Genomic DNA, 25,860 nt, shown 5'->3' with positions numbered 1-25,860 from the left:
TCATGATCTGCTCCACAGAATTTTTTTTTTTTTTAGGAATAGGCGCAGTACTAGCTAAGAGCATTAAATATGAACATAATTTTCAACGAGTATTCAAAAATTGGCTTGTAAGCTTATAAGGGACTAGTCCTTTCCTTTGTACTCTCACTACTGGTTGCTTCCTCAAACATTTGACTCCACGTGCATCGACTCTGTTTGCATTTTGCATGCCGTGTTCATGCAAGATCCACTTCAGGGTGTGCCCTCTACAGTTGAGCTCCGGAATAATGTTGACCCATTGATTCCCATACTATTAATTGGCGAGAGCGAATCTCCTTCAACCCAACCCAATAAATGCCCCGTCGTTTCCGTCAGCTCAAGTGGGGCCCATTCGCAGCCCCGGAAGTCTCCAATGGAGGTCTGCCGCCTGTAAGGAGAGCGACTCGCCGACGGCTGCACCGTACTCCACCACGGTCACTGCCTCCTTCTGGTACACTCCTACTTCTGCGATATATATGTGTATGTGTGCGTATATGTAAATGAGAAATTTATCATCTGCCCATGTTCTCCACAGATGGCATCCCACGCACTGTGCGATCGTGGGATGCCCCATCTCCGAGCATTCCCATCTTTGGCAAATTCCTCAAACTCAACTCAACTTCCCTGTCTGTTAGATCTCAAGACAGGCCGCGTCCGTACAAGAGACGCCGTGCTTTCTGCCTTACATTCCCTGAAGTTTTTCTTATGTTTCTGTCACCGTTCATCGTGAGCCAGTCAGGGTATGTACTGTTAAGATCCCGAGCTTAAGCTGTCACCTCTCAGTCGGTTGCCGATGAAGAGTAATGAATACAGAACAGGGATAAAGAAAAATGAAGAACAAACAACACGCTGTAATTGCATTTGCCCTGTCTGATTGGTAAATTCTGGACTCCGGAGTCAGGAAAGATGAGAATCTCTCTGTTTTACGTTGCGGTTTGCCGCTATCTGGATAGAAAGAGCGTAGAGACGGTATGTGATATCCGTTTTCTGTTCTCTCTAAAGTTAATTTTTATACGCTCATTGGCAGGCAACTTTTTTGGTTTTGAGAAAGAGCTTAATGCTTCTCAATAGCTTAAAAGCGAATGGCCGCCATTGAAAAAAGAATTGTCTAATCAGCAAGGATTTTGTGGAGGAAAGGCAAATGGACAACTGATGAGTCCATTTAGTGGAACTTTGAAAATCATCATTTAATAATCTCAGGAACAATTTTGTTTTTAATTATCAGAATGAAATATTCAATTTTGCTGTCGCATAGCTTTTGTCCTTTTTTTAACCTTACTCAAAATTTAATGAGAGGGAAATTTAATTCAGGTTTTAGCATTATTGTTTACGTGCTTAGGGAAAAAGTAGGAAAGAAGGGAATTGCCTTAAAAAAAAAAAAAAGAATTTACTTAGTTAGTTAATTATACAACACACGAAGGTTTGGCCTCATCTTTTTATTGTTCTTCAACCAATGAGGTGATGAACTTCTCTTACTCTATCAGACGATACATTATTGTTGAAGCTGGGTATACAATTTTCTTTCTTTTGTCGTTATATCACTCGAAAGTTTTATTAGATTATAGCATTTATCTTAGAAGTATTTTGTGCTGGACTTTATGGGAACAAATTTGCTACCCATTTTAACTGTTATTGGTCAAATAATTTGCCGTGATGAAGAGTTTTTGGACTAGCCGCCCATAATGAATTTTCTCCTTTATTGTCCTGCACACAGTATTGATAGCCTGTGTTTAGATCATAGTTTTCTATACGTATTGCAAGTGCAGTGTTGTCATCCCCCCCCCCCCCGGGGGGCCTCTGCATTATAGCTGGATTGATCACGGATAACTGAAACTTTGATGATTACTGTTATGTTTTCCCCATACTTGTTTCTCTCTAGTCGTGATTCCTGCTTCAAAATTGGTTACAGTGTCATGATTGAAATGCTCGGTTGGGGCATGTCCTTCATCTGAACTGAAATTGTCTGGCAATATATGCTCCTGGGAATCGGAGTTGGCGAGTCGTAATCTTTGCTTTTACCCCACACCACAAGGTACAAACCCAAAACAATGACAATGGCACCGACCACCCTGTGAAATATCAGATTTCTTTAGTTCCCTTTCCTTTTAGAGTTCTAGTAGAAATATTTTTGTGATTGATACTTGATTTTCATAATTACCTTCCAAGGTACCATTGCTCAGCTAGAAAGATGGAGCCCATGATAGCCACAATTACCAAGCAGAGGGGACTAAACGCAGTAACAAATACTGGGCCTCTAGTTTTCATCACGACCCCTTGGATGTAATAACCCATTCCCGAGCAGACTACGCCCTGCATGCAATTATAGTTTTTAGGGGAAAAAAATTCATCGTCGATAATATTTCAGTACTCCTTTTCAAGTATTCGTTTAGTTACAAAGCTTTTTAGTTAAGGCAGAGGATCTATATCGGCCATCAATTTGGTTTTATGACCTTTGATTTCTGTTTCTCATGATGAGGGGTGAAGTTTTATTGTGTGATGGATTGAGTGTTCAATGTAATGCCCAGTATTTTGTATTATGTTCTGCACAACATGCTCCTCTCCTTACACTGTAGACAGCGGCAGGCAGTTTTGTATCCCAACTTAAAGACCAAATGGAAGCGTTGGCCCTTTCCATAACCAGGGCAACTACGGCACCTTCAACTGATCCTAACAGGCATATCCATGCTGTAAGAGAGAGCTCAGCTGGGTAGGTTTCAAGAGTAATTGCCTGGAGAAAGAGATATGAAGCTGTGTCAGGAAACCAAACAAATTAAAGCAGAAAAGGTCGTGGCAGGGAAATTTCTTTTTATGCCAATTAATTATGATGGAGAGAAACTCACTTGGAGGATCATGAAACAAGCCCAGCTAAAGCTCCCTATCGTGATCATCACTGATCCCTTTATTGCATCTTGAAGATTTACGGTGCCACTATTATGGTTGTCAGTGTTTGTTCCATGTGTTCCAAACAACTCAAGCACCGGACCTTTCACCAATGTCATGACCATCGCTCCAGCAACAGTTGCCAGGGTCCCAAACACCTTGGCTTGGCTGCGTATGCTTCTTATCTTCAACTTCTCAAGCCTAGACAGAAAGCATAGAACTTGATTGGATTAAGGTACATATCAAACCCTCACATGACTAACAAATTTGTGAAAATCACTACAAAGGGGTGGAAACTAAATGTACTTACCTAAGAATGCAAGCCATGATGAAGGTGATGGCGGGAAGCATATTACTCATTGCAGCGGCAAAGGTTGCTGTTGTGCGTTTCATTCCCAGAAAGTATAAATTTTGATCAATAACTGGCCTGCCAATAAGAAGTGGTGCGAGAGAGTTAGATTAATTGTTTCTCCTAGATTTGATCATGTGTGTAGCCAAGAAAGAATATTACTCTAGCACACTGAGCGCCACTATTTTCATGAAGATTGAAAACCTCATCTTTGGCCTGACTTTCCTGTGAAAAAGAAACATAGTATGACTTCAGTTTCAATTCAGGCATGCTCATGTACCCAGACACACACAAAAAGGAGAGACAGAGAAAGAAAGAGACTTGTCCAGGATCACTGCAAAAGGGGCGATGGCAAAAAAGCCGACGGCATGGCGGTAGACGACAAGCACATAATTGCTCATCCCCTTGTTCAATGCAGCCTTGGACAGAACATCCATTCCTGCAAACCCAGCCTGCAAGAATACTACAGCTATGAATGGCTTCACTCTTTCAAGCCAACTTGGTTTCTGGTTCTCCATCATGTGTGAGCTCAAACCTCAACCTGCTTCTTGAGCCACAAGAATATGCTACTACCTTACAAGGCTCGTGTTTATACATGTAGTGGGCTGACGCATGAACTAGTATAGCCTCATGCCGCATGTGCTAGTATGGTCTCAGTCATTTAGAAGGACCAATCAGCCACCAAAGTTCTACGTATGATGAATTAATATGAATTAAATTAGAAAAGACGACCATATGGCTGTGGCAAAGTGACAAGCTTTATTGGAGAAGCCGGGGACCAGACAAGCATCAATGGACTTCCCCATTAGACGGTCCAAATATTTGGCCCCTCATCGTTCTTAGTATACAATTTACGGAGTAATTTATATGTTTGTTACCGCTCTGCGTCTTCCCGTTGGCTCGTATCTTCAAACTACTATTAAAATGTGTCCCTTTAATGACAATGATATTGCGTCAAGTCATTTCATAGTATTGCCGGTTTTTTCTCAAAAGAAAAACACCACTGAACTTAAACAGTGCGAGCCTTTTCGTATTATATTAGCGGCAGTTGGTTTCCCATTTTTATACGCGCGGTAGGTGTCAGGTCTTCTGTATGAAAGAAAATTACACCCTAAGTCACTATACTGGAGCCCAACTGATTTTTACTTGATTTTTTTCCCATGCGTGATCAATTGAATTTAAAAGAACGAGCAACATGTAAACCGTGAGGTTAAAATTATTGTTCGAATTGGTTTACTGTATATCAAAATTGGTGTTCTTTCGTGATTTTGGATTCAGTCGTATGAGATGTATACGTAATAGAAATTCTCTCCCCTAAAACATTATTTTTAAAAAAAAAACCTTGTTTTTAATTGATTATGAGGCCAGCAATGGACAGTTTTTTACCTGATCTGTGCTGCTCTGTGATTCCCTTTCTTACATTTGTTTGCATGATGTCCTTTTCTTCTTCTCGTTTGTTAAATCGATTCAGATATGCTATATTCACACAATTAAACATGCATGAGGAGATAAGAGATAGACAAAAACCAATGAAATACAGAACGTGATTTTTTTACAAAGAGCCACAATTTTTCGCTCCATTATCTGTTCATCTGAACACATGATGGTACAATAGATCATCATTCTTCTTAAACCCTGAGATCCAAGCAAGGACGAGGCCTTTATAAATCCGCCATCAATTTTAGAAGAGCGAGGAGGACCCATTTGCGGCCCCTGTGGTCGTCCAATGGAAGTCTGCCACGCGTAAGAGAAATAGAGCGGCACCCGCAAATAAGGAAAGCATAGTTAGGCACTCGACTCGCGGACGGCTGCACCGTACTCCAGGACGGCCATAGCCTTCCTCTGGTACACTCCTAATCTGCCTATATATATATATACTCCTCCGATCCTAATTATAAGACCCAATTCACTTATTTGAGGAGATTAAGGAAGTAAGTTAAATTGGTTATTTATAATAAATAAGTGTTGTCATTCTTAAAATATCTTTGCTAATTAAGTATATTGGCTAAAACTATCATTATTAGAAGGATTATCTTGGAAAAAAAATGCATAAATATAAGAGACAAATGGATTGGGTCTTATAATTAGGACCAAATAAAAAGTCAAATTGGGTCTTATAATAAGGACCGGAGGAGTATATATATATATCTGTGCCTGCGTGTGTGAAAAATTTATCATCTACAGACGTTGGTCACAGATGACATCCCACACTCTGCGCTCATGCGGTGCACCATCCCTGAGCATTCCCGTAACAAATTCCTGAAACTCAACTTCCCTATCCGTTAGATCTCGAGACGGGCCTAGTCCGTACAACCGCCGTCGTGCTTTCCGCCCAATATTACATGTAATGTTCATTATGTCTCTGTCACAGTTGATCGTGAGACAGTAAAGCTTGTGCCGTTAAGGTCCTGGGTTCAAGCTTTCACATCTCAGTTGCCTGTCAATGAAGAGTAATGAACATAGCACAAGAACAAAAGAAAGAAAGAAATGAAGCCATATATATATCGATGTCTTCTACTTCCTAATCATAACATGGAGATTAAACAACGCACTGTATTACATTTGCCCAGTCTGGTTGGAAAATGCTGGACTCTGGAGTCAGGAAAGATGAGAATCTCCCTGTTTTATTCACTTTCATCTGAGTAGAGAGAGCATAGAAATGGTATGTGATATCCATTTTCTCTTCACTCTAAAGTTTATTTTTGTACGCTCATCGGATGACAACTTGTTTGGTTTTGAGGAAGAACTTAATGCTTCTCGATAGCTTAAAAGCGAATGGCCACCGTTAACAGAAATAATTGTCTAATCACTTATAAGGCAAATGGACGATTTTCGACTCCATTAATGGCCCGTTTGGCACAGTGTTACAAATCACTTATAAGCATATTTCACATAAATAAAGACAAAATTCCTCTAATATACTTATTTCTACAAGTCATAATTGAAAAGTTACTTATAAACTATTTCAAACAGACTTTCACGGTGGAGCTTTGAAATCATTTAGTAATTTCAGAAATATGAACTAGTCCATTTTGATGCTGCATAGCTTTTGTCTATTTTTGCGGAATATGTTTTTCAATCTTATTCAGACGTTACATGGTTCAATTATAATTAGAAGTCGTTCAGAATTTGGAAAGCCGATCTTTTCTGTTTATACAATTATTTTGTTTGTGTACTAACGTCTCTTTAGTGCTTTATCCTTCTCACACTCTGCAGAAAGTTTGTTAGCTGAATGAACTTCAGATACGGACAAGATGAAACGCAGCAACTGTCATAAAGGAGCATTATTTGAGTTGAAAGGTGGTACGTTCAGTTTTTGTATATACATATTAGGTTGGACATACATTTTGCGGACCGGTAATTGTAAATATAGCGCTAACCTATAAGTGACCCTTGTGAACACAATGTCATATTTGCTTCTCATTAATATGTATCTTAACATCATGTAGGCACTAATTTTCTTAAAGGTAAGCTGAACTTGATGTGGCTCTTGTTGATGGAACAAAATATTTTGTGCGTGTTATCTTTCTTGTATTTGATTTGATGGAGTTAATTCTATTGTTTTCTAGAGGGATGCTTTTTTATCTTCTTTTCCCCCCCTCCATGTACGGTTACTCGAAAGTGAACCATATATATTTGTCCGCTTACAGATTTATAAATGATAATGGAGAAAAATGAGGAAAGCTGAGAGTGAAAACCAACGTAATATTGTAACTTCTTCTTTAACCTCTTCATTTTATCAGTTTATGTAGTAAGTGTTTGAATTAGATGAGGATATTGTTGGAACTACTGGGACCAAAAATTGAAGATTGAAATCTGGCCCCCATTTTCGTCGTTGGTAAGAGAGGTGTTCCCTTTAAATAGTGTTATTCATGCCAACTGCATTCATCTGTCCCGTAGGTGCCAGCATTGCCATCTTGTTGTTCATTGAATTAGTGTCGATTAGCGTTTAGATTAAAAGGAAAATGGAACTCCCTTCTTGATACACTTGAGAATTTTACGGCATCATATGAAAGGAATGAAGTGTAACATGTCTCCAACCTTGGATTTTTCATGCTGCTGCGGATTAACACTGACGGTTAACTTTGCAACAATCTAATGTAATGACGCAAAGTTGGACTATTTTCATTTGTGGTTATCTTCTGCCTTACTGAATTTCTTACTGTTACATTGAAAAACTTGACGAACTTACATCATAATTGGAGGATAAAACAAGTCGCTACCTACACGTCTGCTTTCGTTTGATCATGAGTCTACATTAGAGCTGGATTGCTTCTGGATAACTTCAACTTTAATGGTTACTGTTATGTTTTCCTCACACTTGTTCCTCTCGAGTGATTCCTGCTTCAAAATTGGTGATAGTGATGACCTCATGATTGGAATGCTCGGTTGGGGCATTTCCCTCACCTGAACTGAACTTGTCTGGCAGTAGATGCTCCTTGGGAATTGGAGTTGGTGGGTCGTAGTCTTTGCTTTTACCCCATACCACAAGGTACAAACCCAAAACAATGACAATGGCACCGATTACCCTGTAAAATATCAGATTGTTTTTCCCTTTAGAGTTTTGTTGATGAGTTCTAATAGGAGTATTTTGTGATTGGTGCTTGATTTTCATAATTACCTTCCAAGGTACAATTGCTCAGCTAAAATGATGGAGCCCATGATAGCCACAATTACCATGCAGAGGGGACTAAACGCGGTAACAAATACTGGGCCTCTAGTTTTCATCACAACCCCTTGGATGTAATAAGCCATTCCTGAGCAGACTACGCCCTGCATGCAATTATTTTCCAAGTGTTTAGAGGGAAAAATTTAATAGTTAATAATATTTCAGCACTTCTTTCGAAATATTTGTTTAGTTACAAAGCTCCTTAGGTAAAGGCATCTAAGTCTGTGACCTTGGTACTCAGGAGATCAAGATCCTAGTGGGGGATTGATAAGAATCTGATAGCGGTTAAACGATCTTGTTGAGTTGATCTTTTTTAACACACACCAAGTTTTTTTTTTGGGGACTAAACACTACACACGCACACTAAGTTTGGCTTTTTGGACTAAACACTAAGTTATTATATGGTTTATGAATGGTAATGATGATCCAGTGGCCAAGCTTCTGCACTGACGATCTTGTCCGTTAACTTTTTCCCCCCCTTTTTTTGCTCATTAGTCTTGGAAAGCTATCGAGTAGACACTAGACAATTAATTGAGGATCTATATTGGACATCAATTTGGTTTGACGGCTTTTAACTTCTTTTACTTATAGTGAGAGGTGCATTTGTATTTTGTAATGGATTGAGTGTTCAATGTGATACAGAGTATTTTGTATTATATTCTACGTAGCATATTTCTCTACTAGGTTGGTTAGATGGCCTTACACTGTAGACAGCGGCCAGCAGTTTTGTATCCCAATTTAAAGACCAAATCGAAGCGTTGCCCCTTTTCATAACCAGGGCAACTGCGGCACCTTCAACTGATCCCAACAGGCATATCCATGCTGTAAGAGAGAGCTCAGCTGGGTAGGTTTCAAGAGTAATAGCCTAGAGAAAGGGAAATGAAGCTGTGTCAGGGAACCAAACAAATTAGAGCAGAAAAGGTTGTGTTAGGGAATTTTGTTTTCAATTACTTATGATGGAGAATAACTCACTTGGAGGATCATGAAACAAGCCCAGCTGAAGCAGCCTATCGTGATCATCACTGATCCCTTTATTGCATGTTGAAGATTTGCCGTGTCACTATGATTGCTGTTATTGCTTCCATGTGTTCCAAATAACTCAAGCACCGGACCTTTCATCAATGTCATGACCATCGCTCCAGCAACAGTTGCTAGAGTCCCAAACACCTTGGCTTGGCTGCGTATGCTTCTCATTTTCAACTTCTCAAGCCTAGGAAGAAGCATAGGATGTTATTGAATGAAGCTATCAAACCCTCACAGGTATGGATATCTGATTAACTTCGCTGCCAAATTTCTGAAAATAGTAGGGTGAAAATTAATTTTACTTACCTAAGAATGCAAGCCATGACGAAGGTGATGGCGGGAAGGATATTAGTCATTGCAGCGGCAAACGTTGCTGTCGTATATTTCATTCCCAGAAAGTATAAATTTTGGTCAATAACTGGTCTGCCAATAAGAAGCGATATGAGAGAGTTAGATTGATTTTTTTTCCCCATAGATTTGAGTCTGTGCATAGCCAAGAGGGAATATTACTCTAGCACACTGAGCGCCAGTATCTTCATGAAGATTGAAAATGTCATCTTTGGCCTAACTTTCCTGTGAAAAGAAATATAATAAGACTTCAGTTTCAGTTCAGGCATGCTCATACACACAAACAGGCGCGCGCGCACAAAAAGGAGAGAGACAAAGAAAGAAAGAGACTTGTCCAGGATGACTGCAAAAGGGGCGATGACCAAAAAGGCGACAGCATGGCGGTAGACGACAAGCACGTAATTGCTCATCCCCTTGTTCAATGCAGCCTTGGATAGAACATCCATGCCTGCAAACCCAGTCTGCAAGAACACCACAGCTATGAATGGCTTCGCTCTTTCAAACCAACTGGGTTTCTGGTTCTCCATCACGTGTCAGCTCAAACCTCAACCTTTTTCTTGAGCCACAAGAATGCTACCACCTTACGAGGCTCGTGTTTATATAGTGGGCTGACGCATGAACTGTTTAGTGCTTTCAGAATCAGAAGTACTGGAGACGTGCCTTATGATTATGGAGGTCTGTATTTCACGCAACCAAATGACATTTGAGGCCATGATAGTGATCAGATACGCATCCACAGATCTTTAAAAGTCAGTGTCTGCTTTTAATTATTACTATATCTTTGTATTGTTGAATGTTACTGGTGATAGCATAGCTTTCATGTATTGGCTACTTGTCTTAGATTCTTTAGGTATTTATTTTCTTGGTCTTCGATTGCAGATTAAATCCATCGACGCGTTTTGCCTGCGCTTGAGGGAAAAAAAAAAAAAGCAAACTATTAAAGATGATTTCGAGTGAAGTGGGAGTTCATGTTTAAAGCATATATTATGAATCCATGGTTGAGGCTGATAACGACAACGTCAGTGGAACGTAAAATTTTTGTATTGGGAGTAGCAAAACAAAGCCAATCAATATGCTCTTTGTATATTCTCGTATAATTCAAATGTACTTTCTTTTTGGGTCTAAGGATGGACGAGATATCAGAAATATGGATAAAAAGGGTTCTGAAAAAACAAGGCTAGCTGCATTATTGAGTGGCAGCGTGAATAAAATAAGAGCGGAAGGCGACGTATGAAGGATGGTTAGCAGATATGGATATCCTTGTTTGTAATTAGCTTTGGGGTTTTGGGTCAATTGTGGAAAACTCGGAGAGTATGGGAAGCACTCAAAGTCCCACTTCGTAGGTGGTGGCTTTAAGCCTTTATAGTAGTTGTTTCCTTGTGCTTTTAGTATGTGTTTGCACTAACATGGCCATTAGGCAATACTCCACCGCCCCTGTGGAACCCATTCCCTACATAATTTAGATAGCAAGTGGATATTGGCATCCACTCATTTGGTAAAATCAAAATCTGTGTGTCTCTGTGAGTGTGCCTGAGTTTGTGCTGATGCGTCGTATATGGCCCCTCTGGCTCAGGCAGTGCAGCTCTGATGCTCGTCAATGGAGTCTTACTCATCGCGGGGTCCTACTGCGACATCTGTTCCCGGCAAATACAAAAAAGACGAGCAACTGCTATTGCTACTTTCTCCTTTTGACCAACTATTGAACCAGTATTACCTGATGAATTCTTTTTTTTTTTTTTTTATATCTGATTTATGAAATGGTTGAAATATCCTGGGCATTAATTTTTCTTCCCCGAGTATTTTGACTAATTTATTAGTAGTCTGGTCCAATGATTCTTTGGCACAGTAAATCTGATGATATTGCATCCGAGCACGATCACTTACGTGTAATCAATTAAAATAAAGCGGAAGAGGAAAACAAGGAAAAGAAAGAAAGTATCCTTGACCTTGCTTTTCCAATATAAACGCGACGAAAGGGACAAAAGTCTCTGATTATTCATCCCCCGTCTCGGACTCTCGCCTGCCCAGATAGATATTAAGAGCAGTGCGTGTAATTTTTGAAGATCCAATTTATCCCGTATATTATAATATTATATACTACTTCCGGTCATAATTATAAGAACTAGTTAACTAATTTGAGGAGATTAAAAAAAATTAAGTTAGTTGTTTATAATAAATAGGTGTTATCTTTCTTAAAATATTCTTACTAGTCAAATGTATTAGTTAAAACTATCATTATTAGAATGAATATTTTGAAAAAATATATATATAAATATGAGAGATAAAATGGATTGAAATCTCATATTTAGGATCAAAATAAAAATCAAACGAGATCTTATATTAAGAACCAGAGATAGTATTTTTTTCAATCGATATAGCCCAGGATGAAGTATGTTTCCCATAATAACGTTGATGGAAACTGACTTACACTGGCGAATTTAAGAATCTCAAGGAGGGCGAGTAGATAATAAACCAACCATTTTCTAGCTTGCAGGTGACCTTATCGTTTTCTCATTATTTCGGTGGACACTCAAACCATAATAATTGCATGGCCTCCTTCTAATAATTCTGATTACTTGTCTGCAGGTCGTTTTCTATCTGACATCTATGAACTGTCTATTTCTATTTCTTTTCTTTTCTTTTTTTTGGGGGTAAAAAAAAGAATGGATTATCTATACTGAAGATTGCTGGTGTATGCTTGGGATAAGACATTGCGCGCCTGATATGTCTCTTGCTCGGCATGGTGGCCAACAAGGAGCATCAAAGTGCATAGTTGGGATTCGTCGTAGCACTGTAATCAGTGCATGTGATTTCATCACATGGCTAAATTAAATCCCAACTTGTCTGAAAGATGCTTTTTGCAGTAAAGAGCTGATATACGATCTAATTGAAAAGTTAATATTACTCTTATATGTAATATTATTTTACGTATTTATTAATTTTTTAAAAATTAATTTTATTGATATTCTTACAATAATAATCAAATGGGAGAGAGAGAAAGAAAATTAAGGAGTATGCTTAAGGTGTTTTAGAAAAAAAACATATCATATTAACTAATTTAAATAATATCTTTAATATATTTAAATTAGTTAATCAGATTCTATATTAACGACCGGAAAGTACTTTTAATTGAGCTCCTGGATGATCAAATAGAACTTAACAGTAACCAATATCAAACAATTACATTTTTTTCCCCGTAAAAAAGTAAGTATACTTGTTTTCTATTGATACCAAGGAGAAAAATAAAGTTTTCCGACCACTCTCTTGGACGTAAATTGACCATCCTGTGTCCAATTATTTTTTAAGGAAAAAAATTGTTCTAATTGTTTTGCGTAAAAGAAAGAGAATGATAAAAAAAACACAAGAAAATTGATGAGACATACACACTGATATACGGTAAATTTTCATGTGAGTTCAGAAGTTCAGTTCCCCCGCTCCGGCTTCTCTCCTTTACCACTCCATTCCGCTGCCTCTCTGCTACCATAAAACAATGAAGTTACAAATCATATTTTTTTAAAGTTTATTTTTTGCCAGCATATTTTTTTAAGATTCATGTGTTAATATTTAGAAAAAATTTAACAATAATTAATATGTTATCTTTATATAGTAACCGATTCAGTATATGGGATAACGATTTTTCCTAAAATATATCTAAGCTACTTTAAATAGAAGTGGTGTCGGCGATTTTATAATTATTAAAAGAATTAAAAATGAAAAAGAAAACAGAAAAAGTGACGGTGATTTCATACATCTCTTTTATGTACAAACTAAGCTACTTTGAGTTGAATAATTGAGTGTAGTTTACTTTTTAAAATTAGTGATTAATTGATTCAGTACATGAGATAAGTAGATTACTGAGAGTTAATTGAGGAATTTTATTATTTATCTGTTGGGGATATTTTCAAAATAAATGCATTAACTATTGTTAAATTTTTTCTAAAGTGTCTTAGATATTAAAATATAAACGTTAAAAAAATATGTTAGCAAAAAATATACTTTAAAAAATATGATTTACAACTTTATTCCTAATTTTTATTAAACGCGGGTTAACTATTTATTTTCACTTTATTTGTTAGGGGACACTTGTTTACACCTGTCAGCAGAGGGCTATTGCTATTCTCTCCCTCATGCGTCTCGCTTCTCTACTCTACCGCTGCCATATGACGATGACTTTTTTTTTTGAGTGAAAAGGGGAATTCATTAAATACTCCTCCGGTTCTTAATATAGGACCCTTTTGACTATTTTGATTAAATTAAGGATGGTAGTTAAGTTAGGTAATAAATATAGATATCCCAAAATACCCTCGGTTTACACTTCTAAAAAGAAACTGACATTTGAAAAAAATTAGTCTGGTTAACTCGCCTCCTCCGATACCAACGTCGTCCAAGTTCTCCTGGCTCACGCACCGTCTGATACCAACGTAGTTACGTTTTCTGTTTGATTGGGTAAAATATAAATAGAAGATTATATTTTCTAGGCACAAAGAAAGTAGATAGTATGATTATTATTATGCTATTCCTCGGAGGTAAAAAAATCCAATTACCTTGAATGGGTATTTGTATGAAAATATTTTTTTTAAATGTTTAAATTATTTTATTAAAAATATAAAATGGTAGAATTGATGTTTGTGTGGAATCAATAAGTAATAAGTATTCATTCACTTTATAAAATATATAGGTGTATTATTAATGAATAATGAGTATTATTGTGGTATTTAATTATCTAATAGGGGTAATTTAGGAAAGAATGAAAAAATATGAAAAAGGGGTTCTATATTTAGGACCAAGATCGACCTTCTAATTGGGTCCTATATTAAAGACCGGAGGAGTAACAAATATGTACAAGAGATTGCAAGTTGGCACATATGACGATGACTTTCCGCTGGCTTTCCTCCGCTCTCTGCATGCAAACGGCACCATTTCCGGTAAAATGAGGAGAGAACTGGAATAAAAAAATAGGACGAAGAGGATTTCGCAAATGGATAAAGGGTGTGTTTGGATGAAACCAAACCGTGGTTTGGAAAAGTGATTCTGGAGAATAGATTCTGGAAAAAATAGATTATGTGAAGAATAGATTTTGTAAAAAAGTGATTCTGAGAAGTGAGAGTGTTTGGATAGTTGTTATCAGAAGCACTTTTTATATATACAAATTACTAAAAAAAAGACATAAGTTAATATGATAATTACAGAAAAAATAGATTTTATGATATATTTTAATTTGAAGAAATAAAATTGTTAATAATATGTTTTTTACCAACATAATTAATAATACATAAGATAATATAATTAATAAATAATTAATGTCTATATATATTTATAAAATATAAGATTAAATATATTTATAAAAAAATATATTTATAAAAAAATAACAAGATACATATCATATAGGCCCCCACACTCTCCCTTTTTTCTCCAAAAGCAAAAAAATTTTGCTTTTTCCAAAACCATGGTTTTGGAGTCAAAACCATGGTTTTGACCCAAAACCATGGTTTTGGTTTTTGGAGAGGCTGTTTGGGTAGCATTTTCCCCAAACCATGGTTTGGGGTGCTATCCAAACAGAGCCAAAGGCAAAAAGTTCAAGTGAGAGGAGGAATAACCATACATCCTTATTTGTGGGACCCACCCACCTCCAAAACAGTTTTAAAAAAATCAATTAAATATCTTTTTCTTTATCAATTAGAAAAAATAGAAACCTTAGCCATTCTTTCACATCAGTTTTTCAGTGATGCATATTTTTATATCTGTATCTGGCCAAAAAATTTTTTTTTTTATATCTGTATCAATATTGTGCATGCTCTTAGTGAAGGGAAAAAAAATTAAATGCAAATACTTTTTCATTCTATAAGCTTGGAAACTTTAAACCATTATCACATGTCAGGATTAAATTTGATTAATTTAAGATTAATTAATTTTACCGTGATAATTAGTTTTAAAAAATTATTATTCAAATTTTAAATATTAAGTTTTCGAAAAATTTCTTTTAAATAATTTATTTTTTATTGAAAAAGATGAACCAAATGGTTGCTTGCTTTATAAGCCGATAATCATCGACGAAATTTAAAAATGACTGTCGACATAAAATGATACTCCTCCTGTCTTTAATATAAGATCCATTTAACTAATTTGATTATATTAAGAAAGTTAGGTAAGTTAGTTAATTATATGAAATATGACACGTTTTTCTTAAAACACCATAATCATCTTTCTTAATACCTCTCTCTCTCTTCTATTTGATTATAGTTGAGGGAGTATCCATAAGAGTAATTTAAATAAAATTGATAAATATGAGAAATGTGTCTTATATTTAAGATCAAAACTAACTCAATAATTGGATCCTATATTAAGAATCGGAGGAGTAATAACTTTGGAAATATAAAAATATGCATCACTAAAAGACGGATGTAAAATAAAAGTTGAGGTTAAGGTGCATACAGTATTATGAAATATTTTTTTAGGTACATCTATCACATTAAGGTAATTTAATGGTACATCTAGCATTCTGAAATATTTTTTTAGATGCGCATAACACCCTAAAGTATTTTTAATGTAATTTTGCACTTAATAATTTACGGTATTCGATGCACTAAGAAATAATTTTGGGTGTTGGAAGTATCTAAAAAAATATTTTAAGATGCTTAACGTATCAAAATATAATTTAGGGTACTAGATGTAATTGAAAAAATATTTCAAGATGTTAGACACATAACAAAATAATTTAAAATACTAAATATATGTGGAAAAGTATTTCAAGTTGCTGTACACATCTTAACCTTAAAGCTAAATTTTCTCTTTTTTCTGTATTTGTCTTATTAATGAGATTTTTTGAAAAAATGTTTCGGAGGTGGGTGGGTCCTACAAATAGGAATGAATAGTTACTCCTCCTCTTGCTTGAACTTTTTTGTGTTTATCCACTTGCCAAATCCTCTTCGTCCTATTTTTTCATTCCAGCTCTCTCCTCATTTTGCTGGAAACGGTGCTGTATGCAATCAACGGACAGGCAGCGGAGGATTAGCACAGCGGAGGAAAGCCAGACCCCTTTTTTCCGGGCGTTTTACGGCCTTGAGAGTCCGGCCTTTTGGAACAAGAAAATACGGTAAAATGATTTCCATTTTCAAAACTATGTCGTAATATTTCATGAGAGGAGTATTTAAAATCATTTCTCATTCTTAAAATTATTTTTCATTTTTCATTCATTTTATTATCACTTCGCAAATTGAACAGCCATGTAGAACTGATGGCGATAAGCACGAATGTTCCCTTTGGTGCAATATATTGTAGCCGGAAAAAAAAAGAAAGAATGGATTGCTGAGCATATAACTATCCCATCTAATAGAGCAAGACTAGCTGTTTTGTTTGTTTTGGCGCAATATAAAACCTAAGTTTATCCGACCTCGGTGAACGATCAAGAAGAGATAACAAGCAGCAAGTAATGTAACTAATCCTTCCACAAACATTGCCTAATCAATCTTCATCCCAAAAACGAAATACTTCTGAGATTTCATATTTCGAAAAACCCATTTGAGGAGAGGGGTTGGTAAACGTTAATCTACTTCTTCAGAACAACAGGAATTTTATATAAAATGCTTTTCCAAAAAGCACTTTTGGACTTTCATACGAAAAACCATCCAGAAAGCCACTAAAGCGTGTACGTTAAAGCATTGATGGAGGCAAAAGATGAAGGACATGGGGTGTGACAAAAAGATGGGGTAGGTGGGGGTAGGAAAGCATAAGCAGGCCGTGATTTTTAACTTCAGAAAGTAGAGGCTGTATATTAAAGCACCTGAAAAATAAAGAAGTGGACCAAAGCAACAATAAATAAATAGATAATTAATTTCCCAACATAGGAAGGATCTACCATTCACACCCAACGAGTAGCAGATGTAAAATAATAACAATAGAAGCACTACTGACATAGTCATTGACAAGATTAACTTCCTGAGTCATATTGGCTGCTTGAAGAATGTCTCCCCGCAGAGCGTTACATTAAGAACCACAGCATGCAGATTTTTGGGCAGCTTGAGCAGCTCCTGCTCCCTGGTCTGGTTGGTTAATCTTGATCGTCTGAGGCTGCAAACAATCAAGTGGAAAACTTAAATGATGAGTGACATGGTAATTAAATCTCGTCGATTGATCCAAAATGCACCACCAAAAATGGTCTAAAACGAAGTCAAATGATAGTCTCAAAACATGGGAAGCAGTTAAAATAAAAACCTCAGCCTTAGAGTCACTATCTGCAAGTCTTTGTTTGATGTCCCGAGCTATTGAAAAGAAAACCTCCTCCACATTCAAATTAGTTTTCGCACTCTGTAAAAACCAAACCCCAGCATCACATCAAGATCAACAAATACATGCGTGCAAGTTCAACAAGAGCAGTAAAAGCAACTTACAGTCTCAAAGAACTTTATGCCATATTCATCTGCCAGGGCTTGACCTTTTGAAGTTGGTACAGCCTAAGGAAAAGAATTGGAAATTAACAGGAGCACAAAAAGCCGTATATGTGCATGACATGCAGGTACAAGCACACCCCGAAAGACAGAGAGTAGGGAGTAAGGGGACGGACCCTTTTGCTTTCATCCATATCAGCCTTGTTACCCACCAGTATCTTGTTAACATTGTCAGAAGCATGCTGCTCAATGTTGCGAATCCAATTCCTAATGTCTGGACATGAGACCAGTCAAATTGCCACTTAGAAGAACTTAAAATCCATTCAAAGCGGTGGATGTTACCCAAAATGGTCAACTTGAAGAGCTGAAGTTTAAAAAACATAGTACATTTCTATCAACACACACAGATTTGAAGGGAAAACTAAAAGAGGAAGACGAAATTACTGTTAAAAGATGACTCATCAGTGACATCATACACCAGCAAAATGCCCATGGCTCCACGGTAATAAGCTGCAAAAGAAGAATTAAATACTCGTGACAAAAGCTTAACAGTTTAGATATATGGAAGGATAACAGAATTATGGAAGCTAATGGTTATGCAAACGTGAAAGATAAAGCATCAGTTATTCAGTTACATTCCTGAAAAGCATACAATGTTAAAATAAAACCAAAAAACATTGTGAGGATTTATGCTCTTAGAAATCATGTGATTGTGGAACGACACTGAAGATTGAAATATTAAAATAAGCCCAATACCCAGAATTTATCACCAAAACCTGGGGCAGAATATGTGAGTGTATACACACAAACGCCTCCAGATACAGTCAGATAAATGAAGGATGTTCAATGATGTCAGAGGCACTCAACTCAGCACCTAGGGCACCATTCATGACCAACACCTCTCACATCATGAAAGGTGCCACCTTCAATACGGCATGGGAATCGACACTTTTTCTGTAGTTCCAGGCTTGCCCTTTCAGGGCTTTAATGTTTGAAGGCTACAAGAAAAGTGTCAGCTCAAGAAAACCCAATCCAAAAATATAAAATTGTAATAGGATAAAATGGGAAGCTATGAAATCCAACCTTAGAAGCCAAGCCAAGCCCAAACTCAAAGACTTAAGACAATGGGATAAAATAGTTATTCTTATTTCGAAAGATTATATATGTGCGTATTTTTCCAGATTTATGTCAAATTTTTTCCATATTAACATGGATCTATTATATATATATATATATATAAATTACTTTAGCACCTAGTACTTGGCCATGCACCCTTTTTTACATATTAAAGTTCTGACATCTTAAGGTAAGGGCACTTTTGCCTTTGACTTCCTTGAGCATGCCATCTGACGAAGCCATAAATCAGTTAGAAACTTGATATTTTCATTCTCTTAGTTTCTCTCTATCAGCAATAGCCAACAGATACTTACTACAATCAAGGAGAATAAAATTTATCTCGTGTTATCTAACAAGTTGTCAAGTTCCACCAACAAAAGCACCAACTGAAAAACCTCCTCAATATGTGACAATTACAATCACCAAAAGCACCCAAATATCTATTCCAAGAGACTTATTCAATTGGAACTGAAGAAACAAGGTCATCAATCTTATTGCCATCCTGGTAATGATAGGAAAAAGAAAAGTAGCCTCTAGTTAAATAGAAGTTTGTTTAACAACTAACATTTCAACACAACAAATTCAAAATGAACTAACTTCCTATTAGTAACAGTTCTAAACTACTTTTCACTCATACACCTACTAAGACCTAACAACACTTATATAGTCCATTACAAAAGTTTAAGCTAGATATAAACAAAGGGATTATATCACAACATCAGTTACATATATTGAATAAGGCTTTTAATCTCAAACACTGACCAGTTGTAATTGTTCGAAAACGCTCTTGTCCAGCAGTATCCCATATTTGCAATTTAATTCGCTTGCCATCAAGCTCTATTGTCCTTATTTTGAAGTCAATGCTGAAGAAAAAAAATCCCTTCCAGTATTCAATTAACAGCTTCTCACAATGAGAAAGAAACGACAGCAGAAAGATGATGAAGGTGATTAGAGGGGGGAAAAAAAAAGGGTCATACCCGATGGTCGTAATGAAACTGGTTGTAAAAGATCCATCTGAGAAACGCAACAGGATGCAACTCTTACCTACACCTGCCAATATGAACAAAGCAATCAGATTCAATGAAAACTCCACAATATATGTTTCCCTAATTGATAAATGCAGCAAGTACAGAGAGAGTCTCAAGAGCCACCACTGTTTTATAACCTCCAAATCAGTAATCAGTAGGAGAGTTATAAGCAGCTACTGTAATTCCATTGCCAATAAGATTTTACCTCCATTTACGACGAATAATTTTTTATGACTGCCGCACTATAGTTGAAGGGTGAAGTCATACAATATAATGCAGTGAACAATGAACAGTGGTAGGAACGATTTCGAGATGCAAATCACAAAGAAGGATGCGTCGACCATTTTTAAAAAAATGAAGAAGCTGCGGTTGCCAACAAAACAGGTGGATTGTTACATTCTCTTGCATGACGCAGTCACAAATCACATCCCAGTGAAAATGCATGGCAAATGGTTAAATCAGGAGCAAACAATGCCCTAATCGTTCTCATATCCATGATCGCAATGTAATTAGGGCAGAGGGAAGGAAAGGGAAAACATCCAGAGAATAACATAGTAACTCAACCATTAAAAAAGAATTGGATCAAATCTCGGCAGAAGAATGCAAAGTTTTCCCACACTAACCAAACATATCAATCCATGGAACGCAAATTCAAAGGACTCAAAGAAAAAGGACGGGAAATCTTACCGCTATCGCCGATCAGGAGGAGCTTTATGAGATAATCGTAATCCGCTCGGGCTCTAGCAGGTGGAGCAGCCATCGAAATTAATGCGACGAGAAAGAAAGAAAACCAACCTATACCAAGATGCTTCAGTTTGTAAGTGGAGAAATGATGACAGCAAGAGAAATTGGAAAATGAAAGCGATGATTTTATCCAATACTTACGGAGGAAAGATCAGTAAAAGAAAGACCAAAAAAATAAATAAAGGGAAAATACCAGATCAAGAAGAAGAAAGGAGGAGGTTGAGATCTGAGGAGAAAAAGGAGAAGGCGGGGGGAAAGCGTCCCTGATACGTCAGCACCGGTCGGCCGTTGAAAAGTGTAATTGGAAAAAGGATTTTGCTTTGGGTCTCTTCCCTTATCAAGCACCCGCCTGAGTACCGTTTGCCGTTAGATTATTTCCCTTGCTGTGATTGGCGTCCATTACTGTTCCCCAATTATTTTGCCCCCGATAACAAAGAAAACAACAAAAAAGAACCCCGTGAACGGCGCTTGAGGAGGCGTTAAGTTTGGTGGATGCTATGCTTCAAAACGACGCCATTTTAGATCGTTTGTCTTTTACGGGTAATAAAATCCAAGCTGTTTCTTGAATATTTGCAATTAAGTTAATATCGTTTTAATATTTTTATAAAATAAATATGTTTTCATGAATAACATTAAAATTAAAAATGTTTAATATTTCTTCAGTCCTTCATATAATACTTAATTATTGAGTTAATTTTAATCTTAAATTTAAAATCTATTTATTATATTTATTAATTTTTACTGAAAGAGTTTGTCGTGATATATGATATGTTCAATCAGTATTTCAAATATCATTGATTCCAATAAAAATCATTAAAAAAGGCTATACATCAAGCAAAAAATTAAAGATCTTTTTTCGTACAAAAAAAAGTTTAAAAGTTACTATTGGTTAATAAAATGCTCATGGCAGTCATTGGAGAAAAACGTTCATGACAGTTTAATGAGATACTACCTTGTCTTTAATATTAAAAATAGTAAACCAATTTAGGTAGATTAAAAAAATTAGTTAAATTAATTGTTTGTAATAAATAAGTGTTGTTTTTTTAAAATACCCTTGTTAATTAAGTACTACCTCCGGTTCTTAATATAATATCTCGTTTGACTTTTATTTTGGTCCTAATTATAAGATTCCAATTCACTTTGTCTTTCATATTTATACTTTTCTTCTAAGATAGTCTCTCTAATAATGATAGTTCTAGCTAATAAACTTGATTAGTAAGGATATTTTATGAAGAACAACACTTATTTATTACAAATAAATAACTTAATTTATTTCCTTAATTTTCTGAACTAGCTCTTATAATTAAGACCGAAAGTAGTATCATTTAATGAAATATTTAACATGTACAACTATTATAAAAATTATATTAAAAAAAATAAATATAAGATACAAAATGAATTATACTCTTATATCTATGATTAAATTAAAAGTGAAACAAGTATTAAGGACAGTAATATTTTTATTCTCGGCTCTTTATTAAATCAGGAAACGAAGAGAATATGGGCACACTGCATATGCCCCTCTATTGTTCGTTTATTGTTATATTAATAATTAATACAACCTCCAATTTTTAATATAATAACTAATTGACTATTTTGAATAAATTAAGAAAATTGGTTAAATTAGTTATTTTTAATAAATATATATTGTCTTTCATAAAATATTATTATTTAGGTGTATTGGCTAATACGGTTATTATAATAACTATCTTAAAAAAAATAGATAAATACTACCTTCGGTCCTTAATATAAGACACTGTTTAGTTTTTATTTTGATTCTAAATATAAGACCCCAATCCACTTTGTCTCTCGTGTTTATGTATTCTTTTCAAGGTAGTCCTTCTAATAATTGTAGTTCTAGCCAATATAATTGATTAGTAAAGGTATTTTAGAAAAGATAACACCTATTTATTACAAATAACTAACTTGACTTTTTTTTCTTAATCTCCTCAAATTAATCAATTGGGTCTTATAATTGGGGTTAGAGGTAGTATAAGAGATAAAGTAAATTTGGTTTTTATATTTAGAATTAAAATAAAAATTAAACAAATTCTTATATTAAAAATTAGAAATAGTAGTAGTTAATTGTTCTTCTTTCTCCCAATTCCCCTTATGTAGTCCCTCTTTCCCCCGTCTATTGCTCTTCTTGCCCTCGTTTCCTCTGCATTCAGAATCAAAGCACTAGCCAAGGTTTCAGATTGATTTTGCCAGCTGAGATTTGATATTCTGTTCGGAGACTACAAAACTGTCCTCCCCTACCTCAGTGTATGATCCCTCTTAACTCTCCGTGCTCCGATGGCCTATGCTTCTGCGACGAAGGTAAAAATCGTATGATCACATGATTCTGGTGGTGGGTATGAACACACGTGCTAAATATAAAAACTAATTGATAAAAACTACTATTCTTGTCCTTAATATAAGACTTATTTAACTAATTTGATCAGATTAGAGAAGTTAGATAAGTTAGTTAATTATAAGAAATATGATACGTTTTTCCTAAAATACCATAAGCATCTTTCTTAATATCTCCTCTTCCTCTTCTACTTGATTATGGTTGAGAGAGTATCCATAGGGGTAATTTAAAAAAATAGATAAATATAAGAAATAGATCTTATATTTAGGACCAAAATCAACTTAACAACTGGGTCCTGTATTAAGGATCGGAGGAGTAATTTATAGTGCAATTAATTTTTATATTTAGAGACAGAAATAGTATATACTGCATTCGATCCTTAACATAAGACTTTGTTTGATTTTTATATTGGTTATAAATATAAGACCCCAATCTACTTTATCTTTCATATCTATCTATTTTTGTCCAATGTAATTCTTCTAATGATGATAGTTCTAACCAATACACCTGATTGGCAGTGACATTTAAAAAAAAACACACATATTTATTACAAATAATTAATTTAATTTACTCTCTTAATTAACTCAAATCAGTCAACAAGCTCTTACATTTAGGACCGGAGGTAGTATTACGTGAACCTTCTCTTTCTTCCTTATTTTATCGAGGGATTATTTGAAATTGATTATATTAAGCGCTTATAAATACATTTACTCGGTGATATACTTCGTATTTCACAAGCCACAATTGAAAAGTTATTTTCAAGGAAGAATTACAATCAAGTCCTATGCAAGACAAATAACTACTAAAAGATCCAATAATAACCTGAGCAGCTTGTAATAACAAGTTCTGGAGTGGAGAATAACAACCTCTAGAACTTGTTTTGTAATTTTTTTCCTTGTATGGGACCTTATTACAATTCTCTTTATTTTTAAATACTTATATTACCATTTCAAACAAGCTCTCAGATCTCATTTGATACAAAGCATTGAAAATAAAAGATAAGTATTAGAGTTGAGATTGAAAAAAGAAATCATTAAAAACTATTTAATATGAGTAATTTCTTAATTCTTATTATATGAGATTGTCCTAATCCCATATAGGTGGGATTGGAACCAATCCCACATAAGTAAGATTAGAGAATACTACCCTTTTAATGGTATTTTTCAATTTCACATATATAAGTTTACTCAATTCCAAACAACAAACACTAAACACTTTTTTTATATTTTTTTTTATCTCAATCCCAACATCTACCTTATTTTAATGTTGTATACCAAACAGGAATTAAATTTATCTTTCAAAGTACCCGGTCCCATTGAGATGTGATAAAATACAAGTTGAAAAGTGCATTATCAGCTTTTTTATCGGGCTGGAATCAAACTCAATCCTCACGAGTAACAGAAGGACCAAATTGATCATAATAACTATTCACAAGGAGATAGTCATTTATCACAAAACTGCCAAACGCACAAATTCCCCCCCCCCCCCCAAAAAAACTCAAAGCTCTCAATTTGATAAAGAAAAAACCTCTAAATTTTATATATCTCAAATTAAGAATAACTATAAAGATATGTTATTATTTGTTTTCTAAATATTATCAATTAGTATTAAAGTGTACTAAACAAAACTGATTTAAAATTTTAAAATTAAAATACATTTTTTTTGGGATTCTCCCATTCATAAGCTGCCATGAAACCCATATGCTATTATTACCAATCCTTAATTTAGAACATTGGATTCTACAAGTAAACCCTCAATTTACCTTATCTATTTGTTATTTTTTAAATTAATTTATTTGACATACAACTTAACATATACTCTAATATATTACATAAAAGCATTTTAGAAAGATCATTTTCTCACCACTAACTATTTTATTTAAGTTTCTTAATTTATTTAAATTAATTAAATATTTTTTAAATCTATTTAATTTTTTTGCTAGATAATTTATTTAAATTAATTAACGTTTGGTTTTGATAACAAATATCTGGCGGTGCTGCGGGATTGCCTGCACATACATATAAAGCCACAAACCCTCGTTTCCGTTCCCTCGCAGTGAAGTTCAGAGGCCGCTATTTCTTAAACCCTCCTAAAAACTTGCCTCACATCTTCGGTCTCGTCTACTCGAGTCGAAACCCGTGTCAAGCACCATGAGTTCCTTCTCCAATACCGCGAACTTTGACAATCTTCTACTGCAATCTTTGATGGGCAGGCTTCAGCTACGCCCTTCCAACAATCCTATGCTCTCTCAATCCCTCGAGGACCTTCTTTTTGACGCTGCCAACAATCTATCCGATGACGATGAGAATGATGAGAATAAATCCCAGCTCGCCAAAGAAGAATCCAAGCTCGAGAAGGAGATCATCCGGGTGATTCTCTCTGGCAAGACTGATTCGCTCAAACCTAACTCGGGGCAGGCCGTCACAATCGGCGAGCACCACATCTGCGTCGGATTTCACGAGGAAAAGGGTTCCGATTATCGGGTGTGGGAGTGGCACGGCCACATAATGTTGTTTGATGAAGAAAACGGCTATACGCCAGAGTATATATATGGGAATTACTTCGAGAGGTTGCTGTCAAAGGCAGGGAGTGGTGTTGAGGAAGTAGACTGTAAGGAGGAGGAGAAGGAAGAGAAAGTGGGGAATTTGGGGCTAAGGGAATTAATTGATGGCGGAGATTCGAGCGGCGGTCGCATCCTGCATCGAAACATGAACGTTGGTTCCCCAAGGTTTGCTTAGAATCCCTCTCCTCATCATTGCCAAAATAAAATAATACTGCTAGCCAGTTTGTTTCTTTTCCCTTTTTTTTTTTCCTTGGGAAAAACATTTTCGCTGTCGAGCTTTTAAATTTATCAGATTGAGGTTTCGTTGTCCAGACTCTAGTTCATCGGAATTTGTTTTGCATAGGATCCTAAGAGATTGGATCATTTTTTTGGAGCATACACTTGC

General features: G+C 35.6%; 3 protein-coding genes and 1 pseudogene across 4 annotated transcripts; 1 reads left to right on the top strand and 3 right to left on the bottom strand.

Moving 5' to 3' along the window:
- Positions 1–355: 355 nt before the first annotated feature.
- Positions 356–4,074, bottom strand: LOC114731989 (WAT1-related protein At2g37460-like; annotated as a pseudogene).
- Positions 4,075–7,282: 3,208 nt separating this feature from the next.
- LOC114731985 (WAT1-related protein At2g37460) lies at positions 7,283–10,013 on the bottom strand. The gene is made up of 7 exons (XM_028919256.1): positions 9,618–10,013; positions 9,450–9,512; positions 9,246–9,362; positions 8,889–9,126; positions 8,620–8,781; positions 7,869–8,020; positions 7,283–7,776 (listed from the first exon to the last, which is right to left on the bottom strand). The coding sequence occupies exons 1-7, from the start codon at positions 9,812–9,814 to the stop codon at positions 7,563–7,565; spliced, it is 1,143 nt and encodes a 380-aa protein (XP_028775089.1). The 5' UTR covers positions 9,815–10,013; the 3' UTR covers positions 7,283–7,562.
- Positions 10,014–17,028: 7,015 nt separating this feature from the next.
- On the bottom strand, positions 17,029–20,870 carry LOC114731986 (ras-related protein RABE1a). 2 transcript variants are annotated; one of them, XM_028919257.1, is made up of 9 exons: positions 20,753–20,870; positions 20,503–20,610; positions 19,765–19,837; positions 19,550–19,650; positions 18,116–18,181; positions 17,848–17,945; positions 17,675–17,737; positions 17,499–17,591; positions 17,029–17,354 (listed from the first exon to the last, which is right to left on the bottom strand). In XM_028919257.1, the coding sequence occupies exons 2-9, from the start codon at positions 20,573–20,575 to the stop codon at positions 17,271–17,273; spliced, it is 651 nt and encodes a 216-aa protein (XP_028775090.1). In that variant the 5' UTR covers positions 20,576–20,610; positions 20,753–20,870; the 3' UTR covers positions 17,029–17,270. The 2 variants fall into 2 exon arrangements, with proteins under 2 accessions (XP_028775090.1, XP_028775091.1); XM_028919258.1 differs by lacking the exon at positions 20,753–20,870 and adding an exon at positions 20,701–20,719.
- Positions 20,871–24,973: 4,103 nt separating this feature from the next.
- LOC114731990 (uncharacterized) lies at positions 24,974–25,845 on the top strand. The gene has a single exon (XM_028919262.1). The coding sequence runs from the start codon at positions 25,063–25,065 to the stop codon at positions 25,648–25,650; it is 588 nt and encodes a 195-aa protein (XP_028775095.1). The 5' UTR covers positions 24,974–25,062; the 3' UTR covers positions 25,651–25,845.
- Positions 25,846–25,860: the final 15 nt, after the last annotated feature.

Source organism: Neltuma alba, unplaced genomic scaffold (genome assembly GCF_004799145.2).
Source record: "Neltuma alba isolate B1F8T4 unplaced genomic scaffold, ASM479914v2 tig00012867_pilon, whole genome shotgun sequence".
NCBI lineage: Eukaryota > Viridiplantae > Streptophyta > Magnoliopsida > Fabales > Fabaceae > Neltuma > Neltuma alba.
This window is presented reverse-complemented; position numbering and strand designations above follow the sequence as displayed.